At 39.2% G+C, this 26,871-nt stretch overlaps 1 protein-coding gene and 1 long non-coding RNA gene across 3 annotated transcripts in view; one reads left to right on the plus strand and one right to left on the minus strand.

Moving 5' to 3' along the window:
- The window catches only part of DYNC1LI1 (dynein cytoplasmic 1 light intermediate chain 1), a 25,816-nt gene extending 13,741 nt beyond the window's left edge, over nucleotides 1-12,075 (minus strand). The window contains exons 1-3 of the mRNA XM_041466339.1: nucleotides 11,601-12,075; nucleotides 11,223-11,296; nucleotides 553-669 (exon numbers count right to left, since the gene is read on the minus strand). Of these exons, the coding sequence (XP_041322273.1) occupies nucleotides 553-669; nucleotides 11,223-11,296; nucleotides 11,601-12,067 (658 nt within the window). The 5' untranslated portion in view covers nucleotides 12,068-12,075. The remainder of the gene's footprint in view (nucleotides 1-552; nucleotides 670-11,222; nucleotides 11,297-11,600) is intronic.
- LOC121352926 overlaps nucleotides 11,948-26,871 on the plus strand; it is a 22,835-nt gene continuing 7,911 nt past the window's right edge. The window contains exon 1 of one of the 2 annotated variants that reach the window (XR_005955014.1): nucleotides 11,948-12,076. This is a non-coding gene — a long non-coding RNA (uncharacterized LOC121352926). Of the gene's footprint in view, nucleotides 12,077-25,501; nucleotides 25,565-26,871 lie in introns of those variants that run through there. The other variant, XR_005955013.1, reaches the window with a different exon arrangement.

Genomic DNA, 26,871 nt, shown 5'->3' on the forward strand with positions numbered 1-26,871 from the left:
CAGGTATTGGGATATTAAACAGGATCTTAAACATACTTTTTCCTTTCTAACCATACCTTCACCAAGTTTTTGGGTTTTCTTGTTGTTTTTTAAATCTCCTTTAGCATTGTGTACAATTTCCTACCCATGAGTTGATGACAGTAGTCTTGCAGATTGTGTGCCAGCAAGACAAAGGTTTCTCTGTCAGTTCAGGATAACTACTTGCCACAGCAATTGAAATAGAAGATAGAAGCCTGGGCACCCCCTCCTCTAGGCCTGAGGAACACACATCTATTCAGAATGCTACAGCTAAGTCTGCTTCCCTGGTCTTTTCCTTTTAGCTTTTTCTTTTGATAGGTTCCTCTCCTCCTCTACCACTTAAGTGGTCATTCCCAGTATCTACCAAAGAAATTATACAGACAAAATTCCTTATGATACAAATTACTTCTGGCATAAGCTGGATTCCTGCATACTATAAAGACACAAAAACCATCCCACTGTCATTTCAAATATCACACTACTGAACCATTGCTTTCAAACTGTTTTAAGATATTGTTACAAATACAGACTCACCATCACGGTCTTCATCATGAACATTTAAATACAAATACTCCATTCCTCTTCCTTTTTTGTACTCCTCTATGCCTTGAATTTTTCCTATTAAGCTAGTTTTACCTGCTCCATCTTCACCTGGAGAGACAGAAGTAAGATACCACTGAGTCTTTAATCACAGTTACATATTAAAAAGCACCTGGGGCAAGAAGAAAACCATATCCTAACAGGGTGACTGAGCTCACTGGAGTTTTGAAACACAGCAGGTTTTGCCCAAATCATCCATCTGTTCTAAGTGCATGTTTCAGCTTCAAATATTAATTCTACTTATTGATAAATGCAATTATGCTACTGACAATGCTATCGAAATAGGCTCTTATACCCATCTTTAAAAGGATATGCTGAGGAGTAGTTAAACACCTCAAACAATTTCAGTCTTTCAACTACAACCTAAGTAGTAACAAAATTTTTCTACAGTAGAGTTTAATTCACAGTAAGCTCCTCTTACAGTTCAGAACTCTCTCATTTCAAAAGCACACCGAATAAGGCAAATCTGTTACCTCAGCTTTTATGAATTGGTTTATTTGAATATTTTCTCTGTTACAGGTCTCAAGAAATCTTAAAAAGAAGTGACAAATAGTAAGCCCACTGCCTGACAATACACGTGTGTGTGTTTGGATAGCACAGAGACAAGCATGCAATCCAGATCCACTCACTCCTGCTCTTTCTCCTCCAAAGGGAGCTTGTATAACCACTGAACCTTACAGCATATGCACAATGTAAACACCACAACTACTGCCAGAGACCCTTCTTGAAAAACTTCATTTGTAGTCCTAGGTCTCAGAATTGGAAAACTTTGTGTGCATTTTTTCCAGTTCAAAAGAGTAATCAAGCTGAATTCAGATACAAAGCAGGGGTTTGCCAGTTTGCTTTTTTTCTCTAATCTGCAGAATGATGAGTATGTAACAGACATTACAAAATTCTTGAAACTCACTCACAGCTTATAAAATTAAGGTTAATCCCAGGTCCCTAAGAAGCACTTTATTAACTTTGTGTCAAACAGAACATTTTTTTCCCAAGTCTCTCCTACAGAGGAAGAATCTAAACACATGCTTTTAATCACATAACAAAAAAGTTCAAGGGCAGTAACTTTCACTACTAAACATAACGACATTTTCCCTTTAAAGAGAACTGACCATGCTCTTACAGATGTCACTATGGCTACATTAAAAACACTACATCTACAACCACTGTAAAGAACAGAGATATCATACTTTGATGAACTGATTTTGAATTTGCTTAACATAACATCCCCAAGATTGCCACACTAAGTCTTCAATTTAGAGGTTAGCTTTATTTTCGTCTTTCACTAATACTGGAAAACATAAGACTTAGTCTAAAGTGCCGTGGGGATTTTACTCAATGGAATGAACATATTTTAAATTAAATATATTTTGAGAAAGAGAGAGAGAAATAAGATCAGAACTGAAGTCTGAAGGCTAGTTAAATATAGAGAAGTTAAATGAAAAATTAACTTGTATCCCTTTAACTTTTCCACAATTTAATGGTTCATTTGTGAGCTCCTGTATTAAATCAAGATGTACCTGAGCAAACAATTACAGCTAATTTTAAATAACCATTGAAAAGCAGTGCTACTTGCTAGTCATACATCAAGCTTTTCCTCTTGTAAGAATATCTTTTAAATAATTCTGATGAAAAAGTGAAGAGTTCAAGCCTCACTCCATAGATGAATTACAATTCCTCCTCTGCCCTCACCTCTGTACTTATCCAAGCTTCTTAAAGTTGTCATCTATGAATAACTGAGAAGACTTTATTCACTGCTGCTCTGACAAGTTATGAAGCTGCTTTAAACTTTGCCAACAATGTCTGTATGATTCATTGAGCTATTTTACCTTTCTGAATGGTAGCTTAAATTAATGCGTGCCAGCAGAAGGCTCAATAGGTAAGACAAATCAAAAGTTGTTATTCCTTTTAATGAGGGGTTGCACTTAAGAGCTTTCTGAGTTTCTCAGAACAGATCACTTCCAGCTAAGTTCTTTTGCATACTAGAGTTTGATTCACACAGGTAACAATAAAGATTTCAACTTGCTTGAATTTGGGAAACTTTACTATCTCCTGTGTGTATCTACCGGTTCTTAAAGTAGCTGCAACAAGTCTAAGAAACACCTGTGGTTGCAAAAGGTTCTGCACCTGATCAAAGATGCACCTAAAGAGTCTAAATTAAACCATACTTATACAGATGATAATACCTAGACAACTATTGTTACAAAGTGCTTATGCTAAGCAATATAGGCAAACTTGAAATATACTTCCCACAAGTCCCTTACTTGTCATGGCTCTGTGTTATGTAATTTCTCTCCAACCTTGTATTTCCAAATGCCTAAAATAAACTGGAGTTCAACACTGTTAAATTAATACCTTATGGCAAAGTAAGAACTGGAATTTTATTTTCCCCTCTATACTGAAAGAAATTTTACCAGTACAGCACAAGACAAATTGATTTGATGTAAAATTAGTACCTCTGGACACATATGCACAAACAGCAGTTATTTCAGCCTTCAATCACAGAACTACTTGAATTTAATCCATGAGGAAGCCTGTCTATTCTCTTGTCCTTAGCAAATACTCACCCATTTCAAAACATCAAGATCAGGCAGGTGGATCACTGACACACTAAACAGTGCTGTACAAGTTACTGCATGAAGAGAGCAGCACTCATCTTTCACGAGGCAAAGCCAGAATGATGCATCAGTGAAGTCTGAAGTTAGTAATACATAAACCAACCAGTTTACAAACAGGATGACCCACTTGCAAGGGTACAAAATAGCTGCCTAGTAAAATGTACCCTACCCCATAGGAGATCCAGAGTTCTTGACACATTTAAACCAAATTAGAGTCAGTATTATTTAAAAAGCTGTGAGGAAGTAAAAACAGGACCATAATTTATGACACAAGGACTTCATCCTTTTTGCCCAAACAATTGAGGGTGAGGAAAAGATATCTGTCTGGGCCAAGAGAACACAGAATCATAACAGAATAGTTTGGGTTGGAAGGGACCTGCAAAGGTCAGCTAGTCCAACCCCACATTAGTGAAACCCAACACGCTAAGACTTGAGGTTCCATCTACTTCTACTTTCTATGCATAGTATGTTGCATATACCTTTTGAAATAATAACAACTACAAATGTATTTGTATCCTTGTTGTTATTTTTTCCTAACCTAGTCTTCAATAAAAACACTTGAAAAGTCAACACACTTTGAATATACTGAGTTATGGTAGGAAAGAGCAGCAGCAGATTTTTGCTTTGTAGCTACTCTTCAGCAACAATATAACAGAAAATCTTAAACCAGTGTTTACCTAAAACTCCTAGGTAGTTTTCAGAAATCTTTATATCAAATTAATTCTAAGTGCCAACTTTTAAGACTTCTTGAAACTCAAACATTTTATTGTAATGCCTCTACTATGTACAGAATCTTCTCTCTCCCTCAGAGGAGAGGGTAATATATGTGAGGAAATTAAAGTCTATTAGCTGTTGGAGGTTTAATTGATAATGCACAAACATCACTGCCTATTAATACTATGAAAGAATTATTTTTTTTTCAAGTGCTACTGGAGCAATATGGAAACCAGAGCCTTATGCACCTTCAAGAATAATTACTGCCATCTTCCATTTCAGAATTTTGAAAAATCCTGTAGCTTCTTCTTTATTTTTAACTGTAATTAAATTAACAACTGACTTCCATGCATAAGCTCACAGAGCAAAACATTTCTGACATAGCAGTTCTGATATAGCATTTCAGGGTAGAATAAAAATCAGGTAGACTTTGCATCCTTCTTTTACAAATAACATAAAAAGGTCTTCCTTTGCAGAGTAAATACTAAAGAACAAAAATTCTCCATTATACCAAACTGTACTCACATGTTAATACAACATGAGGAAACAGAAGTGATGTTTCTAGCAAGCGGTGCTATGCAAAGCTGAATACAAGTAAAAGAAAAACAACAGATTTAATTTTGCACAGAAGTCAGGCTAGGAAGCAGTTGAAACAAAGCCAAACCAATCTGCTTACACACAGTATTTCACTGTCTTGTTAACAAAATGGAAAGTCTTATACTCAACTAAACAAACGCTGTCACATTTTTATCTGCACACTGCTACTACTTCATTCCTCTGATGAGCTCCAGTTTGGGGTTGCGAAAGCTCCTCTGTCCAAGGTGCTACTCTGTTCACAAAACAGATTTTAAAAACATCCCTCTTGCCGCTGCCCCAAACATATAAGAAACTGTAACAACAAAACCCTTCCTTAGCCTCCTCCCTTCTCACTACTCCAGGCAAAAATCATGTTTGCTGAGCAGAAAATCAAATATCACTAAATGTTCTGCCACAATACAGAATTTAGCAGAATGGTCCCCTCAGAAGGGTGAGCAATGAGGTGAATGAGTCTCCTTCTGTGAGTGCAGGCAAACAGGTACTTATCTATGTCCTGCTACACCAACTGTTCAGCCATAAGCTATTACATTAGAGAGGACTTAGGCTCTCCACTAGAGAACTTCTTCAAACTTTCAATTAACATTTTCAAATTCAAAATACTTACTATTCATGCTATTTCCACACATTTTTCAGTTTAGCAAATGAAAGCAGAAGTAGAATTTCACTGGTCCTACAACAAGACATTTCTTCTATGTCTACAGAAATCTGTACATAGAAGAGCAATCAATGCATTATCTCCAGGACAGACATGAGCTTTGACTGTCTGTTTAAATTATTTCTCCACTGTAAAGTGTCCAGTGTGTTTAAAATATGTCAAGGCAAAGAAGCAAGAAGTGAATACTTCTTTTGTGTCATCACTATTGGTAGCATGCCCCTCTTCAATCCAGGACTGTGATTTTTTTTCCAACAGCTCTTTGAAAAACCCTGGATGCCTTACCTGTTTTTAGTCTATAATCCTAGTGGCTCCTTGCAGGAAGTTTTTTGTTTGCATTTTAAACCCATCAATTAAAATTCAGTTTGATACGGGAATTATACAACTCATCTCTTAAAAAAACCATGTTCAAACAATACCAAACAAAACTAGAAATAATGGTCCCAATTAACATCATCTGCAGAGCCCAGGCCCCAAGCATACTTTGATCAATCAGCTTTATACTTTTTACAATGCAAAAGACAGCTTCTGTGTAGAAAAATTGAGAACATCCAATATCTGTAGCATAAAATATTGAATATTTTTATTAATAGGAAAAAATCTATCATGCTTAAATATGATAGAACAAAGCCATCAAGTCTAAATATGAGTTACTGAATGGGGCTAAGATGCCTTCCCAGAATACCAGAGCAATCTCTGTTCCATACCAAGTGGAATGCCTGAATCCCGACACAGTTGTGTAGAGACATAATGATCTTCTTCCTACTAGAATCAAGCACATGTGCACTACAGCTATTTACAAGATAAAATACTTGTCACAAGCTAATAACTGCCTTTTCTACAGCTGCATATTAGTGAAAGAGGTTTGTTTACACATTCTAGACTAATTGAAGAAAGAATTTTACAGAACAAGACCAAAATAATCAGAGTAAGCCAAATTTAGTTTGCTTTCAGAGAATTAAAGAACAAAATTCATTATGCTGATGACAGCATACAATCTCTCAAACCAACATGGAAGTTCACAATAAGTAGGTCATAACAAGTTTACAAATAACTTGTCACTAAATTTTCATCTGCTCATTGAAAAAAAATTGTCTCCTTCTCCAAGTTTATTTTACTCTGCCAGATAAGTCTTTCCCCTCACATACAATTCACTCGGTATATTTGTGACACTGAAAAATTAAGTGACTTTTCTGAGGAGCACCTTAATTGCACTTCAGCTTTTCAACATGACAGAAAGCAGATTGCAGACAACTCTTCCAGCAAGTATTTTGCCATGTCCTGCACCACAAGAATACAAGGGCTGACTGTGGAAACAGGTACAGCAGCAACGGTGTTACCTGTGCTCAGAGAGACACACAGTCAGAGAAAGGCAAATATTGCAGAGAATTCTACAGTGACTATGAACAGCTTCCATTCCTAACTCAGTCCTTCTCCTTTAACATAGCAGGAAGTTGTCTACTGTATTTTATCCAGGTTCACTACCAAAATAGAATAATCCCATGTTACTATCCATGGGACACCTTTATTGGTACTCCTGCCACTAACCTGCCCGGAGAACACAGAAGCACAATTTGTTTCACTGTTCTTCGCCTTTGGAGCTATTTCTGAGATAGATCCAGTAATCAGCAGCACCTCTGACACTAAGGAGACAAACTAAAATAAATGCAATTCAAGAATTTCAGAACTTTCCATGCTCTTCTAAGTGACTTCTACTACACAACATCCTTGTAATTCTGGATTTTTGGAAGGGTATTATAGCAGAAGGACACAACAAAGAAGTACTACTTAATTCTTAAAAAATGTAGCTACAAAACAAGTAATTAGAATTTTATCTAGGTCAATGCCCCATCAAAACAATTGACACTTTAGAAGCATAACTCTGCTGACCTAAACACAATTTGACTACATTTGCAAGGCTTTCATTGCCTGCAGAAGGTGAATTAGTTGCAAGAAGAGGACAAAAAGAAACCCTCTGAGTTAACTTCTGCAGCACTAGGGAATTTAAAATACTTGAGATTAATAATATGGACAGTATGAAGAAGCAGTATTTTATCAGTTTCAATTATAAAATGAAAACAAGCTGTCAGCTTTTTGGAAAAGAAAAAATAAAAGGAAAACTAATTTTTATAGTGTTGAGTACAAATTTGAGTAAGCAGATTTTATAGCCTCATGAAAATTTCCTGTATTAAAACTTCCTTTTCAAGTTCTTCATATTCCACAGGTCCACTAGAAGAAAGCAGCAAGCTAAACCTGCTCTTGAAGATATATTGGGAACGGCTGTTATTGCAGAAAATGGTATGTGTACACACAGAAATGTGTACCTGTAAATTAGCTGTGGATTATGCTTATTTCCAAGCATCCTTACTGCCACTGGACTGGAGCAGAGCTCCAAGATTCACACAAACAGGCCTAGCCCTGGGAAGTGAGATGTCTGGGGTAAAGAGAAAATGTGGACATGAGGCAGTTGAACTCTCACTGCCCATTAAACTCAAAGCTTTTATCATCAAGTCAAGTAAAATGCATAAAAACCCCAAACCCACTAGTGATTCAGTAGAAGGCATGGTGCAATATAGACACTGAGAGTCAGACATACAGGTGTCACTGGATGGCTTGATATTGTTAAAATTTCAGGCAGAGAATCTACTGTGCTTCAGAGACACAGGAATGTATGAAACACAAAGCCAGATAGAAAACAACTAATTCACTTGCCAGCTGGAAGCCTGTGTTCTGCTGCATCCTGGAATGACTTTGAACATTACTGCTTGAATGTATGCAGCAGTTTAACAGATAAATTCTTAGTTCAGGTCTCTGAATCCAAGCCTTCACACATTCTACAGCACTATGGATTCTATTCAATCTGCAATGGTGAGTCATCAGCTGCTCCCCTCTACTCCACTCGCTGATGTATCAGAAAAGAAACAAACACAAGAGCCCCCAGTTATAAGCATCAGTTTTCTCATCACAAAAATCATCTCCTGCGATCAACTACCTTTATTACACAAGTGAGCAAAAGACAGTCCAGGAGAAGAAGAAAAAAAAGAAAAAAATGAAGCAAGAGCAACAAAAATGCTGCTTTGGCTGTCTACAAAAAGTAACTAGAAATGTCAATGAGAGCACTCAATTTCCTTAAGAAAGCATGGACATTTTACATTTTCTGCTAGCAGAGTTTGCTAAATGAGGTAGCTATGGCCACTATGACAAAACTACCTAGGAATCAGAGCATAAGGGACTTACAGTAAAGTTTAGAAAAGTTTGCACTTTTATTATTTGTTCATACAAGCACAGAAAGATGAGAAGCTTTCATGCCACATGTGGTGCCAATCAGAGTTTAAACTTTAAAGAAAAATAGTGATTGAAAAAATGTCTACAAGTGGAACAACTTTGGAGAAGTAAAACTAAGCCAACTAATTCTGGGCTAATTTTGAGCAAATTATTACCAACATTATTTGTTAACCTTCACTTCACAAAACTATGTGCCCTATCTAGAGAATAACATTTGGCATTCCGGTCTCTTTCAGATAACTCCAACTGCTTTCCAGGTTCTTAAAAATGAGATGTTAACACAGCTAAAAATAAATACTGAAATAGCAGAATTAGCATGCCAGACACAGACAGGTTCCCAGAACAACTAGGCATACAACTATACACACTATTTGAAAAATAAAAATGCTGTAGGCAAATTAGAAAACCTGTCCTAGCAAACAAAAGAACACTACATGGTGGGTTTTTCCAGTTGGTGTTTCAGGGTGGGGCCATGAGATGTTGGAGGTTTAAGGGATTTTTTATGCAGTTTGTACTTAAAATAAGAACTCATTTGTTACTATAAACAATATTTCATCTGGCAAGTTTTGACCAATATGACTGTTTATACAGTAAATATTCACCTGCCACAAACTGACTGAAAACCATCAAGATGCTGATCAGCTTTACACCTTTTCCTCAAAAGTACTGAAAGTATAAAGAAACTGAAAATAATCATGCCAGGAAGTGCTCTGTATTAGTAACAAAAGTTAGTACAAAACCGTCTAAAGGAAAAAAGCTTGAACATAGAGGAAATGTTTGCTAAGAGAGGAACTGTAAACAGAGTTCAAAAATTCAAGCAGACAAAAATTCACATACTGAATCTGTCCAATACAGAGTACATAAGACCTCTCCTTTTCCTGTGATGGTGTGCTTCAGGAGAAGCATCATGACTTGCAAGTGAACAACAAAGATCAGGTATTCTCATGAAAAACATGGCCATGGTCTTCTCTTGCCAGTCCTCAGATCTGATATTCTTTTTCCTAAACACGTACCAAATTTGGGGTTTTTTAACCCCCTCTTGGATCAAGGCCTTCCCAGAAAATGCAATTTCTAAGAGAGAATTAGAATTTCTTCTATAAATCTGTACATTTTCCAAAAAATTGCATCACTCGAATAAAGGGAAAAAGGTATTACATGAAGCCATCCTATAAGCTCTATATAAATGGTAAGAAAGAAAATTTATATACAACAGGTTGTATAGCACAAACTAAATGAGCATTTGGAAGCAATCTATGATATCCTTCCTAGCTCTGGAAGAAGTCTCCAGTTACTGAGCACTAAGGATTACCTGACTGCGAAGAGAGAGGAAAAACAAACAAGTGTAATCTTCTTGACAAGGATCACAGCTTGAAGAAGAATCTTCCAACTTCAGCAAGGACAATCATCCAATTTAGGTTCAAAGTGTCACATAAAAAGCTGTCAATCGTTATGAAATATTTTCTTTGTTTAATATCACTGCAATTTCTAATCTCAATATCCTACTTAATTACATAACATACAAAGCAACAAATTAAAGGGTAGTAAGTCTTGTAAGAGCTTCAGAAGACCATGCTTGCACAGTCTTCTCCTCAGTCTCCTTCCCAGTTTTAAGTAACCACTCAGCTTATCAAAACAGGAAGAAAAGGACCACAGTGATTGCTTTAGGATTACAGAGGGGGAAAAAAAAAAATCCTAACTCAAAGAACCCCAAGAGAGTATAAGCCACAAGACTACGCAGAATCATAGCGTGCAGAGAGTCTGCAAGAATATCTTTACTGAGTTTTAACCCTGTTTCCAAATATTAACACTGTTCTTTCTGGGGACAGGGAGGTTGGCAAAAGGAGTGGAAGCAGCTAGTTATAAATCCATACACCTGGACTCATTATGTTGTCTACTGGTAACAGTATTTAATAGTCTTCCAGGAAAAAACAAAATAACAAAAAACACACCACACTAAGAATGGTACTAATAATTATTCACACACATACACTTGAGAGCATCCATTTCTCTCCTCCATGAAGCTTTTAATTTTGACGTATCATTTTCCTTCATGAATTGCAGCTGGGTGTCTCATTACCGCCCTATCAAAGTCCCCTTCCGTACCTCTCACCTTGCCGAGGGCCAGGCTGGACTAAGGCCCTGGGTGGAGATCCGGGGCGGCAGCGCTGCCGCTGGTGCGGCCACGCTGGGCGCGAGTGGGCAGGGCAGAGCCCGCACGCCCTCCCCGGGCCCTCCCCGCCCTCCGGCCCGCAGGCAGCGCCGTCATTGATGCCGCTCGGGCCACGGAAGCGGTTTTTGTGTCCGCATGACACACGGCAAGCGGCACCGCCGGCCCCGGCGAGGGAGGGCTCGGGAGCCGCACGGCCCCCGAAGCCACCGCTCACGGGGGAGAGACAATAACAGCTCCCCTTGCAAGCCATCCCCGCCTATGGAGCCAGGGCGGGAGAAGGACAGTGAGGGTATTGTGGCGAGGTACCTACGATGAGGGGCGTATCTAAAGCATCTGTGGACAATTTCCGAAATGAATCAAAGCCACGCAAGGGAGGAAGCAGAGGGTTAAGACAGCGCCTTGCCACCCACCACTCCCCCTCCCCTTAGGGCGCTGAACAAGGGAAGCTCCAGACACTCAAGAGAGGCCTCAGGAGCCAGCCTGTGTGCGGCGGGGATGGGAGCAGGATCGGGATGCTTTCCTCAGTCAGTGTGCGGAGGGGAAGGCAGAGGGATCAGGATGCTTTCCTCACCCAGCAGGAGGACGTTCTTCCCCGAAGGCAGCTTAGAGCGGGAGCGCGTGGACACCTCGCTGAGGATGCAGGACCTGGCACGGAAAGACGACAACGCTTAGGAAGGGTCCCCCGCTTCCTCCCGGTCCCCACCCTCGCCATCTCCTGGGGATGGGGGGGGCTACGGCATGAGGGGCGGGGGGCAGGGCAGGAGCTGCCACTGCCAAGGGGAGGTGCCCCCCCCTCCCCCGCTCCAAGCTCAGTGACTGAGAGACACTGAGCGCCAGCGAGGGCGGGGGGATTATCCAGCCCCCTTCCCCTCGTCCCCCGCAGGGCACCGAGGCGCCCCGAGGGCGGCGGCCAGCTCGCCTGGGTCCGCGGGGCGGGGCGGGCACTCACCAGAGGTTCTGCCCATCGTCCTCATCGCCCGCCCGCAGCTCCGCGTTGTTGTTGTTGGCCGTGCCCGTAGAAGCGGCGGAGGAAGCAGAGGAAAAGCTGGCAGCCGAGCCGAGCCCGGAAGAAGAAGAGGAGCCGAAGGAGCCAGCTCTCCCCACCGCCGCCGCCATCTTCGCTGCTGCCTCCTCCTCCTCCCTCCCCTGCCCCGCCGCCTCCCCGGGACGCGGAGCGGGCGGCGGCGCCGCGGCGCCGGCGGGGACCCGGATGTTGGGGGGGCGGGGCCGGGGCGGGGGCAGCGGCGCTCCCCTCAGCCGCTCCCCTCGGCCGCGTCCCGCAGCCGCCCGGCGCAGCAGCGAGCGGCTCTCGGCCCGGCTGCCTTCAGCGCTGCTCCCGCGTGCGAGGTGCTGCCATGGGCAGGCCGTGCCGCTGGCTCCCCGGGCAGCCCCGGCCCTGCAGGAAGCACCTCGCATCCAAGAGAAGTAAGTGCGGCTCAGGGGCAAGGTGTGCCTGTTGGGGAGGACAGGGTGGTCATCCTCTCCAAGAGGCCTCGTTACTTGGTCTTCCCTCACGAGTATCGCTTGAGAATTCGGAAAAGATGGGTCACATCGCCATCATTTTAACAGCTCGGCTTTGGATAGAAGTTCCAGAAGAAGCAAGCAAGTGTGCCAACTTTCTTTATGTGTTTCCTAGGGTAACACAAGAATGGTGGTAAATTCTGTAAAAGTTCAATGGGTGAGTTTTGTCCCTTAAGGGAAAACCTAATGCAGGGGGTGTTTCCGTGTGTCTCCCCTTTTAAACAAAGGATGCACGTTCCCAGAGACTCTGGGTATATGGAAAGTTATTGGCTGTATTAACGATGTAGGTGTGCCAGCAGTTTGTACTTTTATTTTTCTTGCTGCTGTGTTGATTTTTTTTTCCCCTGGAAAACACTGATTTTAAGTAGTATTTTGAAATAGAGGAAAAAAATAATCTCTTTTTCTTAGCTATGTCTTTCTCTCAATGGCTCTCTGTTGCTTTGCAACCCAAAATACAGACATTTCTTCCACGTGTTTGTTGTTTTAGTAGGGATCAGCTGCTGTAACGTGTATGTTACCATTCATGAAAGTGTATTCCTTTCAGGTACTTCAGGTATAAAATAAGTGAAATGATGGTAGACATATGCTGAATTGGAGGTATTTGTCACAAGAGATGCAGAGTTATTGATCAGAAGTATTTTGTCATGGACAGAATGTAGGTGCAGAAGACTCACCAAGTTTTGATGTTGATACATTATCCAATAAACAGGGACCACTGAATAGAGGAATGCTGCTGAAAAGCTGCCAAGAAAAAAACCTTTCTGCATGACCCTGCAAGGCCTCCTTATGGCCTGCTGTAAACTGCCTTCACCTGTTATCTCTGGTTTTCATTACTGTTGGGTAACTGACTTAAATCACAGAAATATGGAAAAATTGATGACTGAAATGGCTGAATAACACTGCTAATTTAATGAGCCAATTCAGCCTGTGGAAAACATTTGACAAGCGGCAGAGCCAATACAAAGGATGGGGAACAGAAAAGACCAGAGAGTAAGGGGAAAAGATGGGTAAAGTTTGAATTTGGAAAGAGTGGGGTGGGAATGCTTTTTCAGTGACAGTAAACACATCAGGTCAGCTGCAGAGAAAGGCAAAAAATGCACAAAGAGCCCCAACAGATTCTGGAATACTTTTCCTAACAGAAACAACTTCATAGAGTACAAACTTCAGCCACCTACTTCAATCAAAAGAGATAACATTGCTTTTAATATAATACGATAAATGGATTGCTGTTTATCTGGGTGTGTGGATTTTAGATTTTTTGTGAAACTTTATTTAAAAGGGGAAAATCACTGAAATTTTATGTATTAGCTTTAAATGCCTCAGAGGCAGTGAAAGTAAGGAGCGTTTTAAACTACTTTGTGTTGCTTGTTATTGTAAATTATGTTCCTTATCATATTGGTCATATGTGAACTATATTCACTGGAGATATGTAAGTAATATAGCTCTAAGACTTTTTTGAAGTTAGAATGTAGATGACAGAAGTAATATCTAAATATGTGAAAGCAGTAGAAAATAAAAGACTGCAAGAAAGACTGATAATAAAAGCTTGCTGCTTTTTGCTGAGTTAAGAACACATTGATGTTGAGAAAAGATGGTGCAATTTTCCTGATTTCTTACTGTTATAGAGGCTAATATTGCTATCTGGAAAAAAAAAAAACCAAAACCAAATGAACAAAAAAACCACCCCCTGGTAATTATTAGTTATAAACCTACCAAGGATTATTCACAGTGAGAGACCGCCTCTTTTCTTTCTCCCTTCCTCCTTCCCCTGACATCCATTCATTCTGGAGTCTTTTTAAGGTGGCTTTCACTGCCTCATCCTCTTGTCATGGAGAATTTTGCTGTGTACCTGTAAAGGGATGTGTATAGTTAAAATTCCCTGAGGATTCACTTACCAGATTGTCATGCATGAAGTTTTGATGATGGCTGTGTGATGTGTTTTCTGCCTTTAGCAGAAGGCATCCCACCCCCTCCCATTCTGCCCCCTCTCCATTTTATTTCTGTCTCGGGAACTGCAGAGGAGAAAGTGAAAATGGAAATGCTTGGTCATCATGCTTTCAGGTTAGGTTACAAAAAAATCGGGATGGAAGCAAAAATGTTGTGAGAATCAAGGCTTCATCAACTGCAGTGTGCTGATAGAGTATCCCAATTAAATTATTCATAGAGCTAGCAGTACAGCATGATAGGAAGAGGAAATTTAGGAAAGCTTTAATGAAGCAGCAGTAGAAAAGCAGGGGGGAAATCAGTAATACATTTTTTTCCTTTCCTACCCTGTGAAATAACTTTCTGTCTGCCAAAATGATCTTGTGAATATATAGTAAAAACCACTCCATGTAGCATTTTCCAAAATGTAGCTGTGAACAGGAACGGATGTTAATGATGCCTAGCAAACATTAAAGCCTCATTTTCTCCTACCTCACCCAACCTGTAGCTATTTAGCCAAGGACATTAAATACAAGGCCTTACCTACTATCAAATTGTAAGTTTTGAAGATAAGTTTTGATTTGATACTATGTTATACTCAGTGGCTGTTACACTTGCAGAGATAGGTATGACTATACAATACAAAGGAAATGAAGAAAAGGGTCCCTCAACTATGCTGAGAAATAACACTTTTTCAGCTGATGACTTTTACAGCCATTCTAACTGGAAACAGCGCTGCCAGCAGCTAACTACCCACATGCACAAGAGTAAACTGCAGCAACATCTCACTGGTGAAATAATGTAATTTCCTAATACAGGCAAGCTCTCCATCCATCCCTCTGAGCTGCCCTGGGGTGATGCTGAAGGGCAGCCCAGAGCCAGCTGTGCTGTGCTGACCAAGGAGGCACCAACAGGGAGACACTTCCTGTGCACAGCTGGCCGGTGATCCCAGGAGTGAAGTCTCAGTTTCTCACATTCTGGGCTTTTCACTTTCTCATGTGTTTTGACTATGCTGTGCTTGTTCTTAACAGGGGCTCCGTGTTGCCTGTCTCTCTTCGCTTAAAAACTTTTGTCTGAGTTAGCAGTGTATGAAATTCAAAAAGTGATGGTCCAGCTTCCCTGTCTGCATCTATTGTCAGTGGCCAAATACTATAAAATTGGTTGCAAATTTAGAAGGCATTTTTTTCATAAGCCTGTGGAAATGAATTGTTACAGTTCAATTACATTTAAAAGATCCAGTTTGGGTTCTTAGAGAGGCTTTTGCCTTTAAGGCAAAACTGGCTTCTTAGTGATGTTGACCTCGTTGAAATCAAAATTATAGCGGTTACTGTGCTCAATACATGCTTGTAGTTTGCTGTGCAAAAAGCTTCCCTTTGAAAAGGCACAAATGAAGAAGCAGAATAAAATCTCCAAAAAGAAGTTTTGTTGCCTTTGGCTGTAATGTATTCAAAAATATAAAACTAAGTATTTAAAATAGAAACACAAGGTGATTTGTCATTATTTGCTGGTCAGAATTTGTGTGCAGTTAATATTCAGAAATTCATGAAGTTGGCAATGATTTTTGAAAGTAGCTTTTTTGTAGTATTAACAGTTTCAGTCATCTGAAACTTAATCTTGAAAGTGAATTACTGATCTTGTTTGCAACATTCAAGTTATTCTGTCAAGAAATGAAAAAAATACTGTATGACTTACCTGAATAGTTGCAATAGCACAATTTGCAAATGGATTACTTCAGCACAGAATTAGTATTTCAATCTGTATGCTGAAATTTGATAATATAAACGGTATGGATAATACTTAAGAATAACAAACATGTCTCAGGAGTCTTACTGGGATTAATTTTAAGAAATACTAGATTCTGACCAGTTTTGTGTATCACATTTCTATTTTTCATTTGACCAAGTATAAATCTTGTTATTCATCCAGTTATGGTTTGTGCTGGTTGGTAATATAAGCTCTGCAGACCGTGCAGCTATAGACCACTTAATTCTAAATTTATTTTCTATGTACCACACTGTTAATTCTTAAGAATGGTCAGGACTAGCTAACTGTGAAGCAGTATATTGTGGTCTGCTGAAAAGGAGATAAAAACTGTTGTATTTCACATAGGCAATGTTTGATTTCTTGAATCTAAATTTGTTACCAGAACATCTTAAACTTATGTTTAAGTGCACCCTTAAATTTACTTGGAATCAGTGGGATTTAAAATGTGCTTTACGTGTCTCACTGATGATTAAAAATATGTGCTTACTATGAATATATAGAAGATAAATAACGATCTAATCAGCCAAGATCTGAGTGTCCTTGTTTTCTATTGGGAGACCAGGTACATTCCCTCTCAAGGCACATTCAGCTCTTTCAGGGCCACATGGTGTAAGTACAATTGTTCCATTGGTTTGGGCAGGTTAATTTCTTCCAAGAGAGAAATGTCTCATGTTATTTGGTTTGGTTCTCTAATACAATGCTGTTTATTCAGAAAAAATATGTATGGACAAATAATTTTTTCAGATTAATGTAGAGGCAGTCAGCAGCAGGCACTTCCTTGTGTTTTATTTACAATTCTGCTTTTTCAGCAAGTTTTTTTTACCTCAGGAGCTGGATGACTGTTTCTCAAGGAGCTGGTTTTCTTTATAGTGGCTTTTTGGTTGCCAGATGCCATGGCTACTTGGATAGGCTAACGTAAAATAAGGAAGGATCTGTGTTTGTGGTGTGGCAGCTGCTTTATGCATGTTGTCTCAAGGTATCTGTGAAGATTTTTGTGTTTGCTCTGTCTTCAGTAGTAATAAGGTAAGATATCTTCCATTTACTGCAAAATGAGAATGATACATGTGATTTCCTCATTTTTTCCCTTTCACAGTCTAGTCTTTGAAGCCCTACAGAGTTCAAACATATATATATATATATATATATACACACTTCCTTAAACTACTGGATTAGAAATCACAAGTTTGACTAAGTGGTATGTTGTTTCATATGTTGGAGGAGGATATTCTTTTCAATATAACTCTTGCTGTGAAAATCTTTGGTGAGGATGATGTCTTTTTCAATAAAATTGCCTGGTAAAATCATCCTCCTCCTCAGAACTGTATACATTATTGACTTTGGTTAGTATAATCAAGTTATGAATGTATGACTAACCTGTACTGTGCTCTCTGTGAATTGGTAGAAAAACATAGCCCAAACAGAAAATAAACAAAAAATTGACCATATGAGGAACTGCCTTAGAATAGCCTTAAAATGGCTTGGTAGTCTAACAGAAAACCAAAAATAGTTATTAATGTGATAAAAGGCAAAATACTGGCAATGAGAATTTAGAGTTCTCACTTGAAAGCAAACCTAAAAGAAATAATACATTCAGTAAACAGAATAATGGAGGTTCTTTTGTGTGAAAGGGGGCCTGGTTATGTTGGGGTTTTTTTGGCTTTTGTTTAAGTCCTGGCGAGATCTGTCCTTATGTTGTGTTAGGAGATGTGATGCACAAAAACAGCGAGCAGAGCTGCCTGCAGAGTGCCAAGAATACGTGTTGTTGAGACACATTTTTGACACATAAGGCAATATTTGAAGAATAGGGAGGGGGATACCATGGCGTGAGGGGAGAACATCAGATCTCAGCACAAGGCATTCGTAGCTGTCCTTGAGATAAACAGAGCAATGGGACAGAGCCATCGTGGCCCTTTGCCTGACTGGTTAAAAATAAGCGCTGTACACACTCCGTATGCATCTCTCCCTTGAATGTGTGGGAGGAGAGAAAAAGCCACACAGGAACAGATGCTCTGCTCTTGTCCTGTTCACAGCACCCTCCCAGGTTCTTATCCCTGCCCTTTGCGCAGTGATGCCACGCTCGAGGGAAAGGCCTTTTTGATTCTTAATTCCTGTAGGATGGGAGCAGCTCTGTGGATGGAGTTGAGGATTGACTGATTTTTTTAATAAATTTATTGGCTCATAATAAAAGAATAAATCTTTCATCTCGTGGACCATAAAAACAATTTCTCATTACTTTGGTAAGAATCTTGACAGGATAAAGAAAAAGGATCAAATCTTAATTTGGGGAAGTACTGTTCTATGAAATTGATTCACAGTAAGTATACCTGAGTGAGTAAAAGTACCAAAGAAAAGTAACGAAAGAAAAATTCTTGATTTATTCAACATTACATGTTTTCTAAGAAAATCAAAGTGGGTTTTCTTCCCCAAAAAAAACTTCATAGTTGTCCAGCGTTCTGTTTGTCATTAGGGCTTCCTGTATTTGGTTTAATTTTTTTCTCTTAATTCTTTGCCAGCTGCCAATGCAGTATCTATCTTTAAGATGAAAATTTGCTAACACTTGACTATATGACTACAATGAAAGTATTTCAGCTAAGTGCTCTGAAGGTTTCTAAGTGAATATTGATATTTATTAATGTGGTGTTCCATGTTTTGGAAAGAGATCAAGGTCAGTTGAAGCATTTGTCTGGCTCACATCACATTACGTTCAGATTGCATGTGAAATCTCCAAGTGCTTTGTTTTGCCTTTGGACAGGTGTTCAGAAGGTTAGTCAGGAACGTTAAGGCCATGCTGGATAGGTGTATGGGCACATCGTGGGGCTGATTCTTCCCTTGACTTGAACTAAATCAAATGAAACCCCTATTAAGCCAGAGGTATTGCCACAAAGCAAAATAAGCATAAAAGGATAGTCAAACACAGACTGTTTCCTGCAGGCTGTTTCCTCGTATTCATTCATTTCTTCACTGCATGAGGAACACAGCAGCCAGGTACAGTGACAATAGGGCATTAGGATGGCAGAAAGGGAATGAGGAAGTACCACTACTCTGCTTCCTCTGCTAAGCAAACAGATCTTTCTAATTACATAGTCTGATTTGAGATATGTATTACAGATTTTCAAAATATATGTTAGAGTATGAATTACTGTAAGGTAAGTATTGTATACCTTACAGTATACATATTGGGGTTTCATATTGGGGTAAATACATATGGGCTGTATATTCAACTTCAGTAGTATTTTGCTTGCTTTCATAAGACTAAATATGCATACACAGCTCTTATATTCGATAACTAAATCTAAATTTCTGCAGAAGGCCACACATTTTTTAAAAAATCTTAATTTTAAATGTTTTTCTGTGTGTCCTTTCTCTTAAGCTACTTTGTCTTTCACAGCCCCTTTCTTACTCATCTATAAAACTTGAATGCCCCTCATCCTCCCACCCACCAAGTCACTCTGGACCATTAAGGTCCTGGAGCTTCTGATGTTGTGGCACTTGGGGACTTGATTTACGTGATTTAGTGTCATCAGTGTTAGGTAAATGGTTGTACTCAAGGATCTTGGAGATCTTTTCCCACCCAAGTGATTCCATGATACTATGTTTCATTCCCTCTGTGATAAAGCTCTTCTTATGGTGTCTCTGTGTTTTGGAGCCCTTTTATGTCCTCAAATCCTTTTTTTGAGGTTTATGTTGATCTTTGTGCTGGCCTTTCCTTCATGCTTGGTCAGGATAGAATCCACTGCCTAAGCCATTTCTCTTATTTCCTCTCCTAGACCCCTGCCCTTCCTGAATTCAGAAAAAGTGCTGATATGACAGTGAAGCACTCAGTGAGATAAGGCTTCCTGAAACTGTATTCTCTGTGCAGTAACTGTTAGTAGGAATGACTTGCAGCAAAAAATCTGCAGGATGGAACGGAGCCAGAGGAACCATGAGGAGTGAAAGGTGTCCAGGTTACCTAAGCAAATTGGATTGTAAAGGGGAAAGATTGGAGCGTGTGAGAAATTAAGATAGACTGCTCTTAAAAAGTGCAGAACCATTGTCAAGTGTTCTGTCAATCCTGATTTCCGATTGTTTTAACTGCATTTCTTCCCTTCTCAGGCATCTCTTAGGAACTTGGTGATGGTGATGTCAGTTATCTGCCACTACTATATTAAAATATATATTAATATGCTTCTTCCAAAACGATAAGAAGTGGTGTCATTCTCATAATAGAATTGTCACTAAGCTTCAGAGTCATTGTAGTGACTTGCAGGGCTCAGCATTCCGGCAAAGCCCTTAGTACAAATGCTGAAAATCTTTTCAGTTTGCATGTCAAAGGTTATCATAGACTTTGAGATGTATGGAAAAACTGGAGTCTGTTCCATGCAAATACTGCATTCCAGAAAAGCAAATCAGTACAGAGTTGGTGCGGAGAAAGGGCTTGGTGATCAATGGGATTGGAAGTGTACAGAGAGAAACTAGGAGTGCAATTACACTACACAGTGAAGTATAAGTATATAAATAATTGATCTAACCACCACTAAACTGTTTCCAGAAGTGAATAGTGCAGCCACTTCAGTTTGGCTCTGAATACATGCTGAGGAAGACTGGCTGTCTCAGTGACAGGGCACATTGGCCCGAAAGGAATGTGCCAACCTATCTGCACAGCTCTTGGGACCAGGGCCATGCGGGTGTGGAATGTCTGCAGTGTCTCTGCCGTGACAGGCCTGGTGTCACAGCCAGCTGGGACCTCTTCACATTGCATACCATGATCTGCTGTGAAAGGGCTTGCCTCAATGAGCCAAGCTAAACAAGTATTAACAGATGATATAATTTCCTTCTCTGAATGCACCATCACAGAGGTAAAGCTCTCTTGAAGCCAAGGAACTGTGTTAGTAGAAGAGCGTAAGTCATCAGCTGACTAGGAATACACTGACTCTAAAAATCAAACAGAATTTTCTGTCAGAGAGACACTTTGAGACTGTGATCTGATAGAGTGGTTACTAAAGGGACTTTGGTCACTTTCTGAAATAAATTAAGTGATACAACTGCAAGTGTTAGAGTTGAGTACTTGCAGTGATTTACGACTTCCCTTCTAGTCCTATGTTTGTATGTTTCACAATTCTGTTCAAGCATCAAAGTCAAGAATACATCCCACTATTGACTCATCTGGGAAGAGCAGGGTCCTAATTATAACCTTGTGGAGTAATATCCTGCTCTTATCTTTCATGTATCTCTTATCTACATATATTTCAACTATATTTCAGTTAACACAGTTGAAGGGTGAAAGCAGTGGTTTGTCTGGTAGCCAGAATACATAACCTTAATGTGCAGGGAATTAGACTGCTTCAGTTAGTCAGTTAATGAAGCAATTTTTGTTTTATTGTGATTCTTTTTAAGTAGCAGTGATAGAAGCAGGGATCTCTTGGCCAAATTTCTTGTAACAATATGCCAAACAATATACATAATGATTTCAGTCATTCTAGTCATGAGGACCTGAGAACTGCTGAATTCATCCAGATGAAAAGTCTGCCTAACCCAGTAAGTAGATACTTATGGAAAAAATGTCCGGAGGCAGTCATGCTTGCAGTGATTTTTCCATCATGCTCTTCAGGCCTTCAGTGATGAGGAGACTCTTTTGTTTAACAGTTACTGCTGACCTACTGAATAGAACTGCTGAATCAATGAAGTCATGTTTTTTCTGATCCGTGTGCAGTTTGTGCCTCACAATATCTAATGAAAGTTAGTTTATTATTACCAAAAAAAAAAAAAAAAAGCATCCATTCCAATATTTATATTGTGAAAACTAGTGAATAACTATTACCAGGTTACCTTTTGAATAAAGTTCATTACTCGATAATTGCTCTCTCTCATATTCTTCTCTAGATGTTTTTCTAATTCTACCGTGTCATTTTTGATAATGGAATTACTAAAGCTCCATATACTATTCATAAAGTGTTTGTAAACACCCTGAGTGTTTACAGGGCAGATTTTTCATGTTTTTCTATGTTAATTTTGAAATAAATCCCAGATATGTTTGTTCCTTTAAGCACTAGATGTTTTCAGATTTCTTTCCTGATGATACTAACACCCCATATATATATATATACACATACATGTGTATTTTCTCTTCCCCTCTTGATGTGCATTGTGCTTAATGACACGGAGACACGGAATAGCCTCTGGCATTTTGTCACCCATTCAGTATTGAACCACCTCCAAAGCTTTTCATAGCTAGTCCTAGATTTCCTCAGCCTAATAGTTTTGTGTCATCTGATTTTTTTTCCATTGTCTTATTATGTGTGTTCTTTTTCACAGTGTTTATAAATATTATTGAAGGCCCACATCTGTCAGCTGAGCCTCAGTCAGTGAATCCTGGAAAAGAATACAAGCAATATAAAATACAACCTATAAAAATAATTCAGCCTTTTTTCTTCTTACTAAAATGAATTGTACCATTTTAGGTTTATTATTTATTTATTACATAAGGAGATGTATTTTTAATTTGTTTCACAATGCAGCTCTGCTTTTCAAAGCACTTCTAGGATAATGGAAATAGAAGACAAGAGAAATTCACTGCTTTCTGATAAATATCACACATGGTGATGTTAATGACTAACATTTTTATTTCATATTTTACTGTCTGGGATTCTGGCACATACTGACAATTTAGGGTGATTGTCAGGAAAGAACTATATAAAAGAAACTGTTTTTTTTATTTCTTTAATGTTAGCATGTGAAGGTTGTCTTTGGCTGTCTACAGTCTCCTATTGGTTTAATCCACTATACTTACTTATTAAGCTATGAATACCTGCAAATCCTTTAAAGGATTAACTGTATCTGCCTGCTAAGCTTTCCGAGGCAGTTAAAAATAACTGCAGGCTGATTCTACTGACACACTAAAAATTGGACCTGCTCTACATTTTGTGTTGTATTTGCTTCTGCTTTGACAGATGTGATACAGTCTGGAGGTACTTAAACCTTCTGTGAAGTTGGGTTGACCAAGTGCTCTCAATACCCCAGTTCTGACTAGCAGATGTTTTCCCTTACAGCCCAAAGAGGATCAGCATTTGCTTTGTCTCATGAAAAATGCCAGTGACCAAGAACATACAAGCTGGACAAAGAAATTCAGCTTAATATAAATTTATGAAATAAAAGTGTCCTTCTCTGAAGAAAAGGCTTTGCTTCACACAAGTGGTCTGCAGTGCAGTCCTTCCTGTTTGCTATGTTTTTTTTCTAGCTGTACTCATTGACTTCAGAAAATGTGTCTCTTTCCACATTTACAAAATTGGTATATTCTAATACAGTATGAGCATGTGTGCTGGATGCTGCTAGGTATTGTTAGGAAGGCAGCCAAATATATTATATTCATCATTATATCCATAAGTGGCAGACTTACGGGGAATGCACAGTTTCTCTCGATGGTCTGGAGAGTGCAGGAGACAGCAGCACATTAAAATGTGTATTAACTACCTCTATTCCTGCTGGCTGTCAAGAAGAGTTGGACTTAACTACCTTCCTTGATCAAGGAAGTTAAATAAATACTGCAATGTATAAAATGAAAACTTTGAGACAAGACTTAGCATTTTCCATTGTCTTTTGCCAGGTATTTATTTTCTCCTGGAAGTCTTGTACTGGTACAACAGAAATTTCTGGCTGCAAAAGGATACCATAAATGCTGGTGTTTTCTTGCTGTAAAATGACAGAATGGGACAGTGATTCTCTGCTACAGTGATTTCTACCTTCATTAACAGATTGTTTAGGTTCCCGCACAAAAAAGCAGAAGTTCAAGTGCATATAACAGCTGAAACTGATTCTCACACTTCATAAGAGCTGAAGGAATGTAACATGGCATAAAGTTATTTTCCCCCAAGTGATAGGCATCAGGCTAATTAATACTTAGCTGAGTGCATGAAACCTGCATTTGTTTAAAGCTGAAGGGGGAATATTGAAAACCAAATTCAGTCTGACATAGATACTCACAAGGGACAACTCTGTCAGCATTCCTTATAGTGAACTCCTGGCTGTAAAACCATATATGAATATAGAACAATATGAACTTGGGTTGGGGCTTGCCAGCCACCGTGTCAGAGTGTAAAGCACTGACACCAGTGCAGAAGGAATATTGGATCCATCAGTGTGGATTCAGCCTTCAATCCCCAAAAGTACAGCTGCCAGAATTCTTTAGCTTAGCTAGTTCAAGAGCTAAGTAGTTGCTGATTAATTACTTAATTATTATGCTGTTTGGCAGTAGGAGGACTGTAGATTTTCCTGCTCTTTTAAATATGTAAGCAAACTGCACAACCCAAGCTGAAGGTTCTAGCTCAGACACAATAAGCATTATAACTCTATTAACATTAATATGTGCTAATTTATGTCTAAAATACATTTTAAAAATTGTGCTGAGGCAACTTCATACTGAGCTATATCAGGAAATCACATTATGTTTTTTCTATTTCTAGCTAAGGGAAGTCAATAAAAAGTTAGGAGAGTTACATTTTAACCCCTTGTTTCAGTCAGTGTCTGCCTGCCTGTGGCCCTGATGTGCCTGAGGAAGGACCATGGGTAAGCAGATACATTGTGATATTTCAGTTTTTCTTAGAACTAATTGCAGAATTTCTACAGTACCCTGTATTGCACTGCTCAACAGATGACACAGACATACCAGGTAGACTGTGTGGTTCTATTTATTTCTATGCTAATTTTTCTTATTAGGCATATATTCCTTAATGTTTGGTTTTATCTGAACTTCACCACAAACTGTCAAGTTAAATTTTACTCAGTGTGTATTTTTGGAGGGAGAAAATGGGCTTGTACAAAACGCACTTCCTAACATAAACTATTTAGTATTTTGTTGTGAAGAGAAGGTAGCATTCTTATGTTTTAAAAGAGAAATCTTATGGAACCCAAGCTTGTCAAATTTTTGCCAGAAACTTGCTGGTTTCCTGCCAGCTCTCTAGCCATCCACTTGGCAGGTGGCCCAGCCTTCCAAGAGCTGCAGCTGCCTCTGCGGCAGGGCTGGCAGCACTTGCAGGGCTGCAGGTCCCTGAGCAGGTGTCCAGATGGACTCCCTCCCAAAGGGTCCCTGTCACCCTGGGGTGAGGGGCTGTGCCTCCTGCCTCCTGGCAGTGCTGGAAGCTAAGGAACTTCCAGGCCTGGAAATGTTTTATCTTGTGCCAGCTTTTAGTAGCTCTTTAAGAAATTGTTTCATAAGTGGACATCCTATTTCTGTCACTAAGGAAGGCCTTGTACCTGAAAGCAGGGATGGATGCCTTTAACACATCACTTTGTAGCAGTCCTGCTTCTGAGGAAGGTTCATGAAGAAATGACACAAAATGCAGAAGCATGTCTAGTGGAATGTTGCTTTTTAAGTTGGAATTTGGCTTCTGACATTAGCATTAGGTTTTGTTGAGGTTTTGTGCTTTGCTTTTATCTTAAAAGACTTCCCCCCCCCGCCCCCCAACAATATCTAATCTTATTTGAGATTCAATCAGACATCAACAATGTCTTGTGGACTAACATGCAATTTTTTAATCAGTTAGATATTCATGGTAGTTGATACAACCATGGTATTAATAATGTATTGTGAAAGAACTGTAAGAATAAATAGAAGCTGATAAGCTTCATGCTGGTGTGTTGACCTTAGTATTTTTTATACTATCTTTTTAGGGCTGAGAAAAGTACAATTTAAGAGCATGGAGCATTCTGGGATGTGTAAGTCTTTGTATCAAAGTAGGTGCCAACTCAGGATAATAAATAATAAAAATGCACAAAGCTATTTTTCTTCCTTTTCCTGATTATTCTTTAATATTTTTCTGCATTTTGAATAGCTTGCTAGAAAACTTATCTTTCCTAATGGACCTCTACTCCAAAACTAAATCAATTCCACAATAATAGGCAGGGTTGGAGAAGAACTGCTTTTTCTGTTCCAGCTATTGCTTGTAGATTGTTATTAGATGTCATGTAAATAAAGAAATCTCAATTTTATTGAAGCTAAATAATGATATTGAAAGATGCGTGTGAATGTCGTGAAGGAGCTATGATACACCAAATATTTTATAGACCATTGTCTGGAGATGATGCCTTTTTTATGACTGTCCTCAAGGAAATGTAATGAAGAATTTTTAGTTAACATAATACAGTAGAACATAAGAAAATCTTATAATTAATTTGGCAAATAGAAACAGTGATACAATAGAAGATGATATTCTGATAAAATTTCTCCAGCTGAGTAGCGTTTTCAGCAAAGTTGCTTAGTGATTTTACTTCAGACCTTGCCTCACTAAAGGCAGTAAGTCTGTTCCTGAAGTTCTTAGTGGGGTAGAGTAACAGTTTCAGAGTCTAGATGGACATTATTTTGGCTTATAAAATGCTACCTCACAGTGCAAGAGATGAAGGACTAAACACTGCCTTATTTAAGGAACCAATGTCCTGTCAAAATCAGTACAAAAGGTGGAAGCACTATAAAAAAAAAAAAAAAATCCTCCCCTATTTCTCAGCTAGTACAATATGTTGGAGTGGAGGTTAGCCTTGTTGTGCATTTTTCAGATGCTTCCAAAGAGCTGCCCAAAATGACACCAAGCTCAAATGATTTGCCCCTGTGCTGCTGCAGCTTTATGTGTACTGAAAGCACTGGGGGTCTGTTAATAATAAAATTAGAATGAAATAGAAACAAATCATACACTGTTTCTTGCTGACATGATGACATGTAGTTTCTTTTTGATTCTATTACTCTCTTGCACTAGCCAATATAAAAATTTTGCCAACATGTTTTTCACAACACAGATTACCAATAACTGCCTAACTCCATTTCTGCTTACAAACTTAGTAACAACATGCTTACATAAAGTGGACTATGATGGTCACATCTTCAGCTGCATCCTGGCATAGCTCCAAATGCATAGCTGTTGACTTCATGAGGATTTGGATGCAAACTTAAAGTTAAGCCCATGCTTAACTGCTTTGTCAATCTGTCTCTCTCTCCCCCTCTCCTCCTGCTGTTACTATCATATAACATCTATGAAATCTAGCTCATGCTG

The sequence above is a fragment of the Pyrgilauda ruficollis genome, unplaced genomic scaffold, assembly GCF_017590135.1.
Source record: "Pyrgilauda ruficollis isolate IOZ18807 unplaced genomic scaffold, ASM1759013v1 scaffold2, whole genome shotgun sequence".
In the NCBI taxonomy this organism is placed as follows: Eukaryota; Metazoa; Chordata; class Aves; order Passeriformes; family Passeridae; genus Pyrgilauda; species Pyrgilauda ruficollis.